The sequence below is a fragment of the Aulonocara sp. 'chitande type north' Nkhata Bay genome, linkage group LG15 (assembly GCF_057382095.1).
Source record: "Aulonocara sp. 'chitande type north' Nkhata Bay isolate Kocher_YH1m ecotype deep benthic linkage group LG15, A_spYH_male_GT1.1, whole genome shotgun sequence".
Classification (NCBI taxonomy): domain Eukaryota; kingdom Metazoa; phylum Chordata; class Actinopteri; order Cichliformes; family Cichlidae; genus Aulonocara; species Aulonocara sp. 'chitande type north' Nkhata Bay.
Genome location: NC_141358.1, coordinates 12,608,990 through 12,626,609, shown reverse-complemented (window position 1 = coordinate 12,626,609; position 17,620 = coordinate 12,608,990). Strand labels below are relative to the sequence as shown.

The 17,620-nt window shown below is 41.6% G+C and overlaps 1 protein-coding gene across 1 annotated transcript in view; it reads left to right on the top strand.

Annotated features, from left to right (window-relative positions):
* The window catches only part of syne1a (spectrin repeat containing, nuclear envelope 1a), a 131,232-nt gene that overhangs the window by 16,046 nt on the left and 97,566 nt on the right, over window positions 1–17,620 (top strand). Inside the window, exons 9-36 of the mRNA XM_086264230.1 lie at window positions 640–752; window positions 1,159–1,197; window positions 2,339–2,446; window positions 2,827–2,964; window positions 3,372–3,536; window positions 3,663–3,775; window positions 3,992–4,160; window positions 4,395–4,491; window positions 5,695–5,900; window positions 6,316–6,480; window positions 6,608–6,760; window positions 10,155–10,298; window positions 10,384–10,560; window positions 11,463–11,621; window positions 11,832–11,996; window positions 12,172–12,306; window positions 12,581–12,742; window positions 12,879–13,087; window positions 13,164–13,272; window positions 13,364–13,528; window positions 13,611–13,778; window positions 13,951–14,115; window positions 14,503–14,643; window positions 14,736–14,896; window positions 15,182–15,338; window positions 15,894–16,121; window positions 16,206–16,304; window positions 16,448–16,635. Of these exons, the coding sequence (XP_086120356.1) occupies window positions 640–752; window positions 1,159–1,197; window positions 2,339–2,446; window positions 2,827–2,964; window positions 3,372–3,536; window positions 3,663–3,775; window positions 3,992–4,160; window positions 4,395–4,491; window positions 5,695–5,900; window positions 6,316–6,480; window positions 6,608–6,760; window positions 10,155–10,298; window positions 10,384–10,560; window positions 11,463–11,621; window positions 11,832–11,996; window positions 12,172–12,306; window positions 12,581–12,742; window positions 12,879–13,087; window positions 13,164–13,272; window positions 13,364–13,528; window positions 13,611–13,778; window positions 13,951–14,115; window positions 14,503–14,643; window positions 14,736–14,896; window positions 15,182–15,338; window positions 15,894–16,121; window positions 16,206–16,304; window positions 16,448–16,635 (4,198 nt within the window). The remainder of the gene's footprint in view (window positions 1–639; window positions 753–1,158; window positions 1,198–2,338; window positions 2,447–2,826; window positions 2,965–3,371; window positions 3,537–3,662; window positions 3,776–3,991; window positions 4,161–4,394; window positions 4,492–5,694; window positions 5,901–6,315; window positions 6,481–6,607; window positions 6,761–10,154; window positions 10,299–10,383; window positions 10,561–11,462; window positions 11,622–11,831; window positions 11,997–12,171; window positions 12,307–12,580; window positions 12,743–12,878; window positions 13,088–13,163; window positions 13,273–13,363; window positions 13,529–13,610; window positions 13,779–13,950; window positions 14,116–14,502; window positions 14,644–14,735; window positions 14,897–15,181; window positions 15,339–15,893; window positions 16,122–16,205; window positions 16,305–16,447; window positions 16,636–17,620) is intronic.

Here is a 17,620-nt window from a genome sequence, read left to right as displayed (position 1 = left end):
ATAAAACATATTCCTAAAAAGCTTCTTGAAAACAGACAGGGGGAACAGAAGGACAGGTAAACAAATGTTATGACAAAGACTAAGAAACCATACAGGACTATTTATACGCATGAAGGTAATCAAGGAGAGTAGAAACAGAAGGATACCAAAATACAGCTCAGTTAAATCAAGATGACGAGATAACAAGGGGGAAGTTAAACTAGACACAAGACTGAGGAGACAGTTGCCTACCATGGGGCATGAATACTGTCGGAAATGTTTGCAAGGCAAGTTTTAGAGAATAGAAATACTGTACAGTACTGGGTCAGTCCTTGCATCAGATGTGCATCTCACTTTCACTGCCAGACACCATCTGTTCCCCTTCATGCCTGCCCTTCAAAATGTACTCCAGCAAATCAAGCTTGACATCAGCATAATTAAGGTGCATTAGGCCATGAGATCCAGCATGGCGGAACCCCCAAACAAAACTTGGACACTGATCTGAAATGGTGAAAATTGATTTTATTTGAGATGCCCGCTTGTCTCCTTCAGTCAAGCTGATTCTTATCAGCGGCTGATATTTTTCTCTATGAGAAAACTTGAAGAATTTACAGCCAGCTTATTTGACTTCTGATTTTATTTATTTGGTTCCCGTCTCAGATGTCGACGTAGAAAAGCCAGATGAGAAATCTGTCATGACATATGTAGCCCAATTCCTGAAGCATCTTCCAGAACGAAAGCAGAGCGGCTCCGAGGGACAGCTACAAGTAGAGGTAACCGGCTGTCTCGGTCTCGATAGCCTGTCATTGTGATCATCTTCTCTCTTTCTGCATAGTGAATGTTTGTCTTTTGTATATGTATTTGTATGTTTGTATGTGTATTATTTATAATCATTTTGAGCTATCAAAGTGCAATGTTCAAGGTTCAGGGGGAAAAGAAAAATCTGCTTGTCTAATTTTATATTTAATTGATTCAGAATTTAGTTAAAATCTCTTATTTAATGACTTGAAGCTATCTAGTTTTTAAAGTAGGTTGAAACGAGCTGCTGCAGTGTCTTGTCTGTTCTGTGTTTCGTTTTTGTACATCTTTCTCTCTTTGTGTTGCTCTTTGTCTTCTTCTCTGGTGCGTTTGTATGGTGACTGCTTTCCTGTGGTTGTTGTGCTGGACTCTGTTCTGCAGCATGATCTTGCACCTCGGGATATAGAGGAAATGTTGGAGGTAGGTTATTTAGCCACTTCGGTTCCCAGGGGAGAGTTTTCAATAATTTCCTCCAACACAATGCAATTACCACCCATGATCATTCATGGTTTCCATATAAATTTGATTAAAGCACATTTTTCTGCCTCCTCTATTGGATTGCTGTATCAGTCCCTACTGTACTTTGTAAGAATGGGATTAAACACTGATTTTTCATGTCAAAATAAAGCCTGTATCCTAATATTGGCTCTTTATCTAACCTGATGTGATATTCGGGCCGCGGGGTTTCTAAGCCATGATAACGGAAGGAAGTCCAATATAATAAGATGTGATATTACCATTTATGAATGCTACCACTGAGCGCTTTGGCTCTCGGTCCCATTAGCATGACAATGAAGGCCTCTGGCATCGGCAGTGTGCACTGATACAGCATATTTGATGGAAAGCTTGTGAATAGAGGTTGGCCTTTTTTATTGTTTGCTGTGTCCAGATGTATGTCACACCGTGTTTTGCTGTTTTACAGCACCGATAGGGTTTTTTGTTCTTCCTTACTGCCTGGTGTTTGCACGGGAGATTAATTAGCTGTGACAAAGCGTGAATTTAAAAAATAAACAGAAGCATAAACACTTGGGTAGAAAATATTTAGAGAATGATGGTGAGTAAAATATGGCAGACTGTTTCCTTTTAGAATTAACTTGATCTACTTCCATGTTCTGAGCTGTCATAGAGAATAAAGTTGGGGCTTCCTTCAGGAGGGGTGGTACAAGTGAATAGATTCAGACTGAACAGCTCTCAAACGGAATGGTCTATCGCACAAGCTTTTTAGCAGCATCGCATTATCGTCATGCTTATTTAAAATCCAATGAAATGTTCGTAGGGGGTCTTAGACAAAGTACCCTGTCTAAGCTGAGTGTTGTTGGCAGCTGTGGGTTTTTGACGTTTTGTCCTGCAGGGAGACACAGAGGATTAGGGGAACACATGTTTAACCGTGCATGCTCTGCTTTCTTGTTCCCTTCTTTCCTCTTTTCATCCCGGTCAATCACTTTTTCCACTCTGTCTTCTTTTCTTTCCTCCTTTTTTTGGGTGCACTGTCCTCTTTTCTTTTATTTCCCAATCTCCTACTCGTTCACTCTGCCACTCCTGCATGATCCCGGCCACCTAGAGAGAGCAGCGAAAGAGCCTGAGGGAGCTCAGGATGTGGCTCGACCAGCTGGAGAGAGATGCAATACAGGCTCAGGAGACTGAGGGCAGTCTTGCTCAGCAGTACCAGGTTAGTGTGAGTGTGTGTGTGTCTGTGGCGGGGTGTGTTTAAACTGGGCACACTGGGCACAGACGCTCCTATTATTAGCTTAATCAGTGGTATTAGACTGTGGGGATCAGGCAGCAGCCGTCATATTTTCAGTCAATCTGGCTTATTCCACCAAGCCTCGGGATACATTCCATATTCAGCAGCATGTGGGATATCCTCATTGTCATTGCATAGCTCGGAAAGTCTAAAGCCAGATAGAGGGACAGTTTTTAAAGGTAGAACATATGAGGATCTGATAAGATGCAAATGGGAAAAGGGTATGACCTGTGAGGGAGAGAACACTCATTATCATCCTTTTATCGAGGATAAAGAGCTGTGAGTCAATGATTTTTGCTTTTCAGCTGTTCAAAAGTCTGCGTGTCCAGTTGGAGATGAGGAGGAAGCAGGTGGAGGGAGCTTTGCAGTCTACTCAGAGGGATGGGATGTTGACTGTGGATCAGGCTCTGGTCAAACAGGCCTGGGAAAGGATCTCCAAAAGGGTGAGAGCAGCGGGATTACCCACTCGCCTCCTGTTCAGAATTGTACACAGAGCATTTTTTTTCCATTCAGAAAAAGTGATATCTAAAGATATTTAAAGCTACTCCTGGAGGTCGATGGAGTGTTTACAATGTTCTAATTCATACATAAGGACTTCAGAAGGCATAATTTGAATTTATTTTGTGCTTTGCCAGCAACTCTGAGAATCAGCCATTTTTTAAGCTTGTATGATGATTTATCGTTTAAGGTTATTTCCTTTTACCTTATTTGGGCTAACACAAGTTGTGTTTTTTATAAAGAGCTGATGACTTAGTGTCTCCTTCTTTTTTTTTATAGAAATTAAAAATTAAATTATTTGTGTGATGAGGTCATTATTTCAGGAGACATCGTCTGTTTTTATCCATCTTAGTTACTGGACTGGCATCTTCAGCTGGATAGGTCTCTGCCAGCTCCTCTGGACACAGTGGGAGCATGGCTGCATGAGGCCGAGGAAGCTCTGCGGCAGGAGATAACCATCCAGCAGGCACATGATATCACAGCCAGCACTGTGCATAGAGCTCTGGAGCAGCACAAGGTTAGTGCAGAGCCATACATAGCACAATAGAGTGTGAGAATCAAACATACTATTAGAATGAACACAGAATGTATAAATACATTTTTATGTCTGTTTTCATATCTTTACTCGGTGTACTCTGCACAGGATGTGTTGAAGAGCCTGGAAAGTCACCAGCAGGTCTTTCAGAGAATCCATAAAGACAGAAGTGTTGATGGAGTGCCTGTTCCCCCAGACCAGCTCCAAGACATGGCTGAGAGGTAAACAAAACTCCTGCTAGTCTCTCTTGAAAGTGCAGAATACAAAATTAATGTTCTTCGTGGTAATGTTTTTCTGATAAGAACAGATTATTTGAAAGAAATTTGGCACCTCAGTCGGTGTGTTTTTTTTCCACAACCTTGCTTTTTGGGAAAGCAGCAGTATGAGAAGGTCGAGGTATAGGTCTGATGTCCCTGTATGAACTGTGTCTTTTTTAGGATGAACTTTATCTCTACATCTTCTAGCATCCACTTAGCAAAAATGGAATTTCTGGAGAACAAACATCACATGCAGGCCTTCCTCAGTCTGGCTGAGTCCAAACTAAAGTCCTGGATCATCAAATATGGTCAACAGGAATCTGTGGAACTGATGCTTCACAGCTATATCGTAAGCTCAGTCTCTGATTTGTGTAGTTTGATCTTCAGGGTTCACCTGCATGCTTATGTGGAAAGGATTTTTAATTTTGAATTAATTTTTGTATATTGTATAATAATTATTGGTTGATGAAGGATAGTTACCATTACATAGCACATGTATAAGATATTTAGTTCTGTTTCTGTGTATCTGTTAAGATGCTTTTCACATCTAATAACATTTTCTTTTGGAATCTGTCTTCATCAGTCATTTGTGGAGAAGCAGCGTTTCTTTGAAAACTATGAGATGTTGTTCCAGTCTCTGAAACTGTCTGCAGAGGCCTATGTGAGTGCTGACAGCTCAGGTGAGTAGCTCAAGGTGTAATATTTACTATATGTATATATAAGCATTTATTATCCTATCACTTTCTTATAATAAAGTAATTCAGTAATTCTCCCGGGAAGTCTGGGAAATGTTTATCAATATCCTGCCAGACAGTAATCTGAAAGGCGCTTTATTGCGATGATGTCAGAATCACATAAAATGTCCAACAATGCATTAAAGCAGTCCTGCTCATTGATTGGGAACATCATTATTATGTCACATTTCCAATGCATTCTCATCCTTTTAATGGAACTTTAATCTGAAATTGATCTGATACTTCCAGTGTATCCTGGCTGAGATCAGTATCTCTCAATTGTTCACTATATTTCAACTTTATTTCCCTTTTCAACAACTCACTAACCAATGAGGCTTTCCCTGCCAGCAGCTCAGTTTGCCCCTGACTGGTTTCACAATTTGATAGAGGAGGAGAGTCTGCAGGCTACAGCTAAATGAGGTTCCTCCACTCTCTGCTCTCAGTGGGGAATACGACCCCATTTGCTAGTTGGGGGGCTGCTCCACTTCTGCAGGTCTCTGGGCGCAAACTGAGCTAGCTTGCTGGTTTCATTAGGTTTCAGGGTTGCATTGCTTTAGGGTATGCAGAGCAGAGAAGTGAGGTGTGGTGAGAAATCAGGACATCTGAGGTTTGATTGGTCGACCCCACAAATGAAATGCAGCAGGTCCTGCTGGTACTGTAGTTAGCATCGTGGTTTCTGATTGGCTGCCTGAGAAAAATAAGGAAAAGGGTTAGGGTACTGATCTGTTTTTTGTCTCCCATTTTAGAAGCATTGCGTTTATCTGATGTGCGTCTTTATGCCATTGTTTTGCACATACTCTAACAACTAGAGAGTTTGCATCTAAGAATGTAGCACAAGCACAGATGATACATCTCCTTGTAGTGAGTTTTTGGGGTCAGGGAGTTTTCTGCAAAAGCGTGTGCCTCCTTTTGCTTTATCGAGTGTTCCCCTGCCTTTGCCAAAGTGTGGTGATGTGAAACAAAGCAGTGAAAGTCATCAGGCACACACAGACATAAAAGGTACAGCTGCAGCTTCAAAACAGCTGCTTCAGTGCTTCATTTTCCATTTGACTCTTGTGAATAAGTGACATTATTAGCGGCAGCAGAATCAGAGGTAATGGTGGTGTTATCGGTAGCTGTCATTCTTGTTAAACTTTACCTCTCTTCCAGTGGATGAAGGCGAGATGGGAGTGCGCAGGTTTATGCGGGAGGTGGTGACTCAGTGGAGGAGTCTGTCCATGGAAGTGCGCAGCGTGAGGAGCATGCTGGAGGAAGTGCTGTCCAACTGGGAGAGGTACACCTCCACTGTGGCCTCTTTGCAGGCCTGGCTGGAAGATGCAGAGGAAGCCCTGAGCCAGCCAGAAAACACAAAACGGGTATGAGATTAGATCTTAATACTGTCTGAGCCTTTGATTTTTTTACTTTATTTTTTCTGTGAACAGATTAGGAGCCTGTTCATACACCCATTTATTTGATGGACTCAGATTTAATTGTAGCAATCAAGCCATTTTGAAGAATTTAGTTTTTTTATGTGGAAGCTTATTAGGAGTCTCCACTCAAGTATCAAATGATCCTTCAACAAGCCGCTGAGGATATTCCTGTTGTTGCATTGCCATGGTTACACAGACTCACATCTCCGTCTAGGATTAGACATCTAATTACCCCACTTTTTTATTGTCCTTCCTTTGTTTCTTTCTTTGAATCACTTTCTTTGTTCCTTTTTTGATTAGCTTTCTTCATCTCTTTCTTTGACACTCGCTCTTTGTTTCTCTTAATTTCTTTGTCTTCCAGGAGTTTTTCAGGGATCTCAGCCACTGGATGGATCAGCATGCGGCCATGAACGATGCAGGGAATTTTCTTATTGAAACGTGTGACGAGACAGTGTCACTTGATCTCAAGCAGCAGCTACTCATTTTAAACGGGCGATGGAGAGACCTCTTCCTCAAAGTCAAACAAGTAATGAATGAAAACATCTAAAAATACTGCCTGTCAGACAAAGACAGAATTGGGTCAAAACATATGTGCTGGCTCTGTTTGATTCATTTCTCAGTGTAAAGTGTAATTAGCTTCTTTTTTGCTGCAGTATGCCCATTCAGATGAGTTGGAGAAGTGGAGAAAAGAACACTTGAAGGCTATTTGGGCCCTGAAAGAGCTGCTGGACACTGCCGAAGCCAAACTCAATGCTCCTGTTCAAGTCTCTTTCCTCAGTGTTAGGGCTTTTCTTCAGGATGTGGAGGTGAGGAAAGCAAACTGTCAGTTTAACTATCAAATGTAAAAGATAATATAGCCTGACAGTAAAAATACAACCTGTCAGTAATGTTTTTTTAAGCTGGTGGCATTGCAGCATCATGATACTTTAGATTTTCAATGGGCACCTACACTTACATACATACAGTGGGGCAAAAAAGTATTTAGTCAGCCACCGATTGTGCAAATTCCCCCACTTAAAATGATGACAGAGGTCAGTAATTTGCACCAGAGGTACACTTCAACTGTGAGAGACAGAATGTGGAAAAAAAAATCCATGAATTCACATGGTAGGATTTGTAAACAATTTATTCGTAAATTAGGGTGGAAAATAAGTATTTGGTCACCTCAAACAAGGAAAATCTCTGGCTCTCACAGACCTGTAACGTCTTCTGTAAGAGGCTTTTCTGTCCCCCACTCGTTACCTGTATGAATGGCACCTGTTTGAACTCATCATCTGTATAAAAGACACCTGTCCACAGCCTCAAACAGTCAGACTCCAAACTCTGCCATGGCCAAGACCAAAGAGCTTTCGAAGGACACCAGGAAAAGTATTGTAGACCTGCACCAGACTGGGAAGAGTGAATCTACAATAGGCAAGCAGCTTGGTGTGAAAAAATCAACTGTGGGAGCAATCATCAGAAAATGGAAGACATACAAGACCACTGATAATCTCCCTCGATCTGGGGCTCCACGCAAGATCTCATCCTGTGGGGTCAAAATGATCATGAAAACGGTGAGCAAAGATCCCAGAACCACACGGGGGGACCTGGTGAATGACCTGCAGAGAGCTGGGACCAAAGTAACAAAGGTCACCATCAGTAACACACTACAACGGCAGGGAATCAAATCCTGCAGTGCCAGACGTGTTCCGCTGCTGAAGCCAGTGCATGTCCAGGCCCGTCTGAAGTTTGCCAGAGAGCACATGGATGATACAGCAGAGGATTGGGAGAATGTCATGTGGTCAGATGAAACCAAAGTAGAACTTTTTGGTATAAACTCAACTCGTCGTGTTTGGAGGAAGAAGAATACTGAGTTGCATCCCAAGAACACCATACCTACTGTGAAGCATGGGGGTGGAAACATCATGCTATGGGGCTGTTTTTCTGCCAAGGGGACAGGACGACTGATCCGTGTTAAGGACAGAATGAATGGGGCCATGTATCGTGAGATTTTGAGCCAAAACTTCCTTCCATCAGTGAGAACTTTGAAGATGAAACGAGGCTGGGTCTTCCAACATGACAATGATCCAAAACACACCGCCCGGGCAACAAAGGAGTGGCTCCGTAAGAAGCATTTGAAAGTCCTGGAGTGGCCTAGCCAGTCTCCAGACCTCAACCCCATAGAAAATCTGTGGCGGGAGTTGAAAGTCCGTGTTGCTCGGCGACAGCCCCAAAACATCACTGCTCTCGAGAAGATCTGCATGGAGGAATGGGCCAAAATACCAGCTACTGTGTGTGCAAACCTGGTAAAGACCTATAGTAAACGTTTGACCTCTGTTATTGCCAACAAAGGTTATTTTACAAAGTATTGAGTTGTATTTTTGTTATTGACCAAATACTTATTTTCCACCCTGATTTACGAATAAATTCTTTACAAATCCTACCATGTGGATTCATGGATTTTTTTTTCACATTCTGTCTCTCACAGTTGAAGTGTACCTCTGGTGCAAATTACTGACCTCTGTCATCATTTTAAGTGGGGGAACTTGCACAATCGGTGGCTGACTAAATACTTTTTTGCCCCACTGTACTTTATATTAGACCATCCCTGATCACATCGCTTAGAGTTTGTTTCAAATCTGTTCTTTCTTAAGCTGGTCGAGAATGACAAGCCTGACTCTGAAGTGGACCTAATATGCATTTTCTTTTCTTTCTTTCTTTTCCTGTTGTGTTTATTTGCTGTTACTCATGGTGGATACTCATGTTAAACATGGCCAAAGTTTCAAATATGGAACTAGATGGAGTTTTTTTTTTTTACTCTTAGCTTTATGTGATTTCAAAGAGAATGGTCATCACAGCTCTTTTTAGGAACACAGCTGCCCCACACACCAACAGCAGGTGAAACGTAACTGTTTCAAGTCCTTCCAAGCCATTTTCAGACATGTAAACTCTCTTTTCCATGTTAAAGAGGGACTTTTAACAGGACTCTGTGTCATCCTGTTATAAGCTAACTTTAGCAGCAATAAATTGAAGTAATTGTTTGTGGTGTGTATTTGTCGGTACACCTTTTAAGGTCCCAACACGGCATTTCAGTGGGGTTGTGTTCTGTTCCTTGGGCCATTAGAACAGTTTCTTTTTCAGTCCTTTTATTTTAGATTTGTTGCTGTGCTTGGGGATCATTGTCCTGTTGCATGAGCCAAGAATGTGTTACTCAGAGGAATTCAGGGTTGACTTAATGGCTATAAGGTGCCCAGATCCTGTGGCTGTAAAATGCACGCCCAAATCATTCCTCTTCCACCACACTTAATAGCTGGTGTCAGGTGTTTTGCTTGCAAATAAGCTGTGTTTTATGACAAACTATCTCCACTCTGGTCTCATCTGTCCAAAGCACATTGTTCATATGTAACTTTGCAAGCCTAAGCGATCCCGCCATGTTCTTTTTTAAAAGAGAACAAGCTTTCCCCTGGCAACCCATGCAAACTTGTTCATTCTCTTTCTAACTGTACTGTCATGAACTTTAACGTTTCACATGCTAACTGAAGCTTGTAGAGACTTAGAAGCTGCTCTTGAGTTTTTCCTGTTGATATTCTTCCTTTTTGACATGACTGTATTTCAGACTTTGTCTGAGAATTAGTTACATACAACAGACCATAGTCTATTTTAGATGCATTCCCACTATGCTGGCAATGCTGTCCTTGGTCTTGGCAATGGTACTATCTGGGTAGAGCATACAGAAGTAAGCTTGTGTGACGCCCACTCACTGCGAAATTCGGATAATTTTCTTCTCTGTACTCTAATGCATGGCACCAGATATCTGTCAGACTTTGTGGTGGTTAAAGGCAGCTAAAGATCTGATCTGAGAGCGTCCAGAATTTATGTCCCATAAATGCAGTTTCATCAGTTAATGCTTAGAAATGTTCATGACTGCAGTAAATAATGTCACTGGCTCAGGTCAACATGAATTGAAGCTCGAGCTCTCTTCCTCGCCTGAGACAAATCAGATAAAGTCACGCTTGAATCACGATAAAGTGAGATTTCACATCTGCACTCAATGTGCGAAAACGGCTTTACTCTCATACGTTTTTGATAAGGTGTTACTAAAAGCTGCAAGTCACTGCTTTATTGATGTCAACATTTTTATTACTAAAACAGCTTTGATGGCAGTGCATTCACTTTAAGAACGTATGAAATGACCCTTTACCCTTGCACGTCACATCGCAGAATACCAAGCAAAAGGTTGTCGCTATGGAGACACAATACAAGTTGGCTGCCCGCAGCGCTCAGCTCCTTGCCAAGGATGCTCCACAGGATGAGGCAACCAGGGTCATGGCAACTATGGCAACAGTCAAAGGTCAACTAAGCAAGGTGAGTCTCATTTGAGGGTAAACACAAAGCCTTTTAAGTTAATACATTTTTTCACTGTTAAGCGGTCCGTTTTGTATCTGTTCAGGTGAGAGAGCGGTGCCCATCTCTGATGCGGGAGTGTCATGCCTTTCTGCCGCTGTTGGAGGAGATGGAGAAACACATCAACACTTTTTACCAGGCCTTGGAGCGAGCGAGTCGCATCACTTCTGCTGCGAGAGACCCAGAGTCACAGGCACAAGCCCAGCAAAAATACAAGTGGCAGGTCAGACACGAACACGTTAAATTTACAATAAGTGCTTACTAGATATGTTTTTATTCTTTTTTCAGTTTATTTTTATTTTTTCACAGTTATTATGGATATGAGCTGCCAGCTCCATAAGCAGTGATCTGCATTTATAACACTATAGTCCTGTTGCTGTATCTTTTATGTATTATTGTTCCCTTCTTTTATATTCAAATCTGATGCACGCTGACAGAAAATAATAACTCCCCTCAAACGTCTTCAAAGCAATGAGCCTCTTATGAAAATTCAAGGAGTAGAAAGAAGAGATATTTGTGTTGAAATGTTGCTTACTTAAAATATGTGCTTACTTTACTCTGAGGAGCATTATTGTGTCATTTCTAGATGCAGTTTTCTGCAGTGAACCACTTCCCATCTTTACTTCTGGGGAACTCTGCATCTCTAAGATGCTCTTTCTATACTCAGTAATGTTACTGACCTGTTTCCAGTTAACCTAATTATAGCAAAGTGTTTCTCCAGCTGTTTCTTTTTTAACACCACTTACTTTTGTCACCCCCTTTCCCAACTTTTTTGAGATGCGTTGCTGCCATCAAATTAAAATGAGCTCATATTTTTCATGGAATGATAACATTATCTCAGGTTAAACTAATATTTTCTGTGTCCCATTGTGAATAAAATATGAGTCTATGACATTTGCAAGTCATTGCATTTTGTTTTTATTTACAATTTACACTGTGTCCAAACTTGTAAAAGTCTATCCATCCGTTTTCTTCCACTCATCCAGTTCAGGGACTGTCGGCTTGTCCAGTGTGCACGCTGCCTCGCTAAATTGGATAGCTAGATAAGAAAATGGATGGACAGATGGATGGATATTGGAAACACAAGTAATTTTTTTAAACTTCTTGTCTCCCCTTTTGTGACAGGATTTGTTAAACCATCAGCAAAGCTGTAAACGATGTTTATCGGTGATTGAGAGGAACCACCACTCTCTGCAGAGGGCGCTCTCCACCAGTAAGGTGCTCAGGAACTTCGACATATCGTTGCTGCAAAAGAGAGTTGTTGAAATTCAGGGCTCGGCACAGGTTAGTATTACAGTTATGCATTACATGCATTTGCATACCAGAATGCCAGTCAGAAACCACAATACTGATTATACTATAGAGATTACACAGACATCAGAAAAACACAAGGGATTCGTGCAGATTAGATTTACCCACCATGTGTGTTACTGTTCATTTGTTTGTAGGACAAATAATGTAATTACACTGTATTACTACTATCTAACCTCTCAGGCTTTGCTAAAGGAGGTTGGAGAATGGAGAAGGCAGGAAGAGGCCAACAACTCCCTGAGGAGGAGATTTGAGGAATCACGACAAGAGCTGGAGAGAGTGCTGAAGAAAGCTCAGGGCTGCTTGAGAGAGACTGGAGATGCTGAGGAATTATTAAAGAAACACACTGTAAGATTAAATCTCTAACCTCTAAGCATGTCTGTGAAAGCTGCGGCTAATCTGCAGAGGCATTTCTATTTTCTAATTACATTTTTAAGTGGAAACGGGTAGAGTGTTAACATTCTTGACTTAACTTTTACTCTGTCTTGTGTCGTGTTTACTCTTATTTTATTTTACATTACAGGATTTCTTTGGACAACTGGACCAGCGGGTGCTGAGCGTGTTTTTGAAAGCGTGTGATGAGCTCACGGACATCCTGCCACAGGAGGAGCAACAGGGGCTGCAGGAAACTGTCCGCAGGCTGCACAAACTCTGGAAGGTCAGAGGTCACCATGGTTTACCACTCTCACTAATTACTGTACACCTCTTGAGGCGCATAAGCACTACTTCATTAACTTAACCAGGAAAACCTTTGGCTTCAATAGAGTCCCTCCAGTCTGGTTCCAATTAACCTGGTTAGATAAAAATGCAACCCTCTCTGTGTTTATTTGCAGCCACTCCAGGGAACTTTTGATCAGTGACAGATACAATGTGACACTTAAGGGTAGCTTTCAGGTCTGCTATGTTTTGTCTCATCTCCATCTTTTTTACAGGACATGCAGAGCGAGGTACCATCTCACCTACTCCGTCTCAAGGTGGATGTGGAGCGAAGCCGAGTTGCTGTGATCCTGCAAGACTGCAGAGCAGAGCTGCACAGAGAAATGCAAGCCCTGTCTGGCACCTGCACCAGCGAGCGAGTGATCAAAGAGCACAGAGTGAGTCTCGGATTTAGTGGAAAATTGAAACAGATAGAACTGAAAATCAGAGAAAGACAAAATCACTTAATGTTGTTATCACTGACATTCGGGAGCCTCTCATATCTTAATTTTCTTTTTTTTTCTTCTTCCTCAGACTTTCTTCAGGGAACGCAAACCTTTAATTCAGAGCGAGAGGAGGATTAGAAACATGGAGGATCTGTGTTACAAGTTGCCTGACAACGACCAAGCTTATCGAATGCTTGACTGCACTAGAAGGGCCGTAGAAGAGGTTACAGAGCAGATAAAGAGCACCCACCTCAAGCTGGAGCAGCACCCTGATAAATGGAAAGAGTGGAATGAGAGGTAAAGATGGGCAAAAAGCACAGATTTAAAGTGATTTAAAGCAAATGCAGAACTCAGTGGTCCATTTTTATTTTAGGTTCTGCGAGCTTTCTGATTGGCTCTCATCTCAAAAAAGGCAAATGAGGCTCTTAAGAGGAACAGCAATAACTTCCCGTCATCAGGAGCAACTTGATGCTGCTGTTCAGGTGAGCTAGTGGGCTACATTTGCTGCTTTAGGCACTGAGATTAGGCTATACTTCAACTTCAGTTAACATCTAGTGCTTCCATCAATTCCAGGCACTACAGGAAGCAGTGGATACTCGAGAGGAGAGTCTGCTGTGGCTCAAGAGCCGCCTTGCTGTGCTGTCTGAAGTTAGCTCTGAAGTGGAAGTCCAAAGGCAAAGAGCAGCCTTGGCTAAACTCTCAACTGACCTGCGGGCAGTTTACTCTTCACTCTGTCAGGTATTCCAGGATAAGTGCTGAATATTCTCTTCCGTACTGAAAATTTTCATCAAAAAATAATCCAATGACCTTTTTGCCACAGCTGGGTGATGAGGGCTCTGCCATGTTCCAGTATGAGGAGCTGAGGGACGAGATTCATGGTGCTCTGGAGGAGGTTCTGAGGGCCCGAAAAGAGGCTGAGGAGCAGATAGGCAGAATCCTGGATGCTGAGGGTTTGGAGGAAGCCAAACAACTTTACCTTATTCACCAGGTATTTGTTTAGTACAAATGCACTTGTAACAACTTGGTTTCCATGTTTGAAAGTCTCTTTTGTATTTAATTTAACTGTTTAACAGTTTACATTATGAATGGTTTGAGCAAGGCAAAGCAAAATCAAGGTTGCTCACAAAATAGCATGTTGTTTTTGTGTCTGTGTGTTATAGCAACACCTAAAGCACCTGCATGCTAACAGGAGAGAGGCAGAGCTTCTGGTGTCCCACTGCCGCCAGCTGCAGAAAGGGGAGGGGCTCAGTCAATCTCTACGGGAGCTGGAAGGAGCTTTCAGTGAGGCTGACCACAAATCAGGGGCAAAGGAGCAAAGTCTGCAGGTAGGCAGAGCCAAGATTTTTCTCATGTCGGCGCCCTGGTGTTTGCACGTGTGAGTGTCATTGATCATCCACACACATTCCCGCTGTGATAATTGATTAGCCTATTGCTGACTGTTATCCTGCACGTTAATTTTGTTTGTTACTTTGTGATTTCTTTGTACACTTGTCGTTATCCGTGAATTGATCAGAAAATTAAAAGTAAATGTCGGTGTATTTTAAGACAGCAGATCATCTGCTGTCGTAAAATACCCTATGCTTACAGATGAAATCAGGAGAATGGCAGTAAATATTACAGTGCCCATCTCCTTTGTGTAAATAGTGCATGTTATCATCAGGTCTGAATTTGTACCTACTAACGTTACTCTTTCATTTCTTTGTCACTTCAAGGCAACGCTGAGCTCCTGGGAAAGTTTCGAAGCAGAAAGAGAAACAGTTTGGAGGTTCATCAGCAATACTGACAATGAATTGCACAAGGAACTCCTTTTCAACTGCTTGGACAGCCTGAAAATTGAACTGAAGCATAACAAGGTGTGTATGTGCAAAACGTGCATGCATTCATATTCTGATTTATTAGCCTGTATTTGGTCATGTTGTGTAACTGCTTGTTTTTCGGTCTATAGGAACTCTTCACGGAGGTCGAGGAGTACTCTATACGAGCAGATCTCCTCTCAGAGAAAGCAGAAGACATTCAGCTTGGTCCGAAGACTCAGACTCTTCTCCTGCAGCAGGCGCAGTCCACCAGAGAAGCAATCGCACAACTTCAAGACCACCTCAACAAGAAGTATGTCTGACTATTTTCTTCTATTACATGCAATAAAGATCTGAAATGTGGTACGGGCCTTAACCGGCAGTTTTACGAGTGCCCAATAATGAGCTTTAAGTGTAAAAACTAACTTGTGATATTAGTCTGAAAAAACCTAAAGTATCAAAATGTGAAATTGTATTTTGCCAACATATGATGTCTGTCTGGCATTCACCTGCAAATTGCATCCATGCTATTGTCTGGTTGTTTGTTTTCATTCCAATATTCTGACCTTGGGCTGTTGCCTAATCTCATGTGTCCCAGTGTTGTCCAGCTGGAGATGATATTTGTGTGGTGGGAGCGCTTCAGCAGTGAATCAGCGGCCTTCTTTCTTTGGATCAATCAGAAACAGAAGGAGCTGGACGCTGTCAACATTTTCTCCTCCTCTGATCCTTTAGACAAACACATCAGCGCTGTAGAGGTTTGTGCAGGTCTATATTTCTATCACAGCATTACATTGTATACCTGATCACAAGGTTTCCAATTGGAGGTCAGTCAAAGGTGAGGCAGTTCACTGCACACTTTTTACACAACTCCTTAAATATTTTTTATATCTTCACAAGTAAATACTCATCATATTTTTTGGTTGCTTCAGTTAAACTGGAGTCACATTGCTGTCTGGTCTTGTGTCTGTAGTTTACAGTATCACTGTGGCCCAAAATGATTAAGATTATGATGAAATGAGATTAAATTTTAATCTAACCCCAAGGGAAATTGGGTCAGTGCTGTAGCAGAGGCTGGAATTTAAAGGAAATAAATTGATCATATTTAATAAAATATAATCTTGGCATGCCTAATCCCAGACTTGTCACTCTCATGATGGTTTTTAGAAAAAAAAAAAAGGATACTGCCATCATCTGCCTTTTTTTTCTTCTCAGTTTGAAAATAAATTTCTTCTTGAAAGAGCGATCTTTTATCGTCGTAATTTCCTGTATGCTTTCCCTCGTTGAATTCCTCTCTTATTGCATCTCTCCAGGCCGTGGGGGAAGCTTTAGAGGAGAGAAAGGCGGTTCTTGTCCTCATGGAGGCCGACTGCGAGGCTCTGTCCAGGTTTGTGACTTCTGGAGAGGCCGGTAGCATCCGGGCGCAACTTAACCAGACGAGACAATACTGGGAAGAGCTGAAGGGGAGAGCAGAGCAGCTTGGCGTGCAGCTCAACCAGAGCGCCTCCTACAGGCAGAGATGCAATGATAACCTTGAACAGGTTTAGAGCATCACACAATTTATGACTTTTATTAAAGGTATTTTATTACACAATACAAACAGACTTTTTTATTTTTATTATCAGGTTAAGAAAACAGTTAGTGATCTGAATGAAAAACTGGACTGTCTGATCACATGCTGCGTATCATCATTAGAGACCTACAAAGCCCTCCAGGATCACATTGTAAGAGCACAACTTGGCACCTCTTTGATACATGAATAAGTATCACTGGCTTCCTTTTCAGAGTGGCACCATGTTATTATGTTGTATTTTCAAGGGTTTACTTAATGTGCAGTTGATAACAAGTATTTTTGTGTTTATCCCAGGAGGTCTGCCAGACTGTTGAGCTTCTGAAGCCCAGGCTTATGGCCCTGTGTTCGGCCACAAAAAGGCTTGGAGAGGGCAGCCAGCTGGAGGAAGAAGTGGCTAACCTCCAGAAGCAGCAGAGAGAGTTAATGGAAAAGGCTTCAGAAAAGAAATCTATGTTAGAGAGCCTTCTAGCTCTGTGGCAGAGGTACAATAAACTGCAAAATGTGGTTGCTTTTGTCCTAGACCAGGGATGTCAAGCTCATTTTGTCTGGAGGGCCACATCAACTTTGTGTTAGTGTAAAGTTGATTAACTACACATTTATTTCCCTTTTATATATTAATAAAAGATAAAGAAGTGCAATTTCAACAGCATATCTTAGTTTTTCTACACGATAAAGTTTTCTGTCATTTGCTTGTTTATCTATTACTGAATATGAATGGTAATAAAAATCACTGTGGGGAGGTCTTTAACAGCAGGAAAAGCTGCAAAACATCTAAAAATACAGTTAAAAGTCTAAAAATATATCATCTCCTTCATGTTTTCCAAAGCTGTCCCAGCAGGCCAGATTGGAGAAATTGCCGGGCCAATTCTGGCCCCGGGCTCTTATGTTGATACCAGTGTCCTAGACCTTTTGGAAAAATAGCATTAGTACAGGAAAAAGTCAGTGTTTGTCTGGGATAGAAGAGACAAATGCTAGACAATGAGAAAATAGTGTTAATTGTTAAACTGAAGGCATGAGTCACTGTTCACTGTAATGTGTGAAGATTTATCCATTTAGTTTAGTGTTTAGAGTTTATTGTGCTTTGGTATGGCCCAAAGCAGGGTTTCGGGTGTATGTGTCCCTTCAACACTTTTGTATTACTGTAGGGTCTTTACATTACAATATAAAGCGCCTTGAGGCAACTGTTGTCGTGATTTGGTGCCGTATAGATAAACACCTACAACAGGCCTGTTTGAATATTTCAGATTTTGCCACATTGAAAAAAAAAACCATAAAATCAAAAAGTACATTTATAAAAATGGAGAAATATGTTATAAGTCATTTTTTGAGAAACATCTGTAGTCTCCATTAGCACACACCTGCAGTTGAATAAGCAAATGCCATTTTCCCTTCTATTGTGCATGTGCTGTTTCTGCTTCTCTCTGTGCCAGTTTCCTCTTTATTCCTCTGAATCTGTCTCTCATCTTA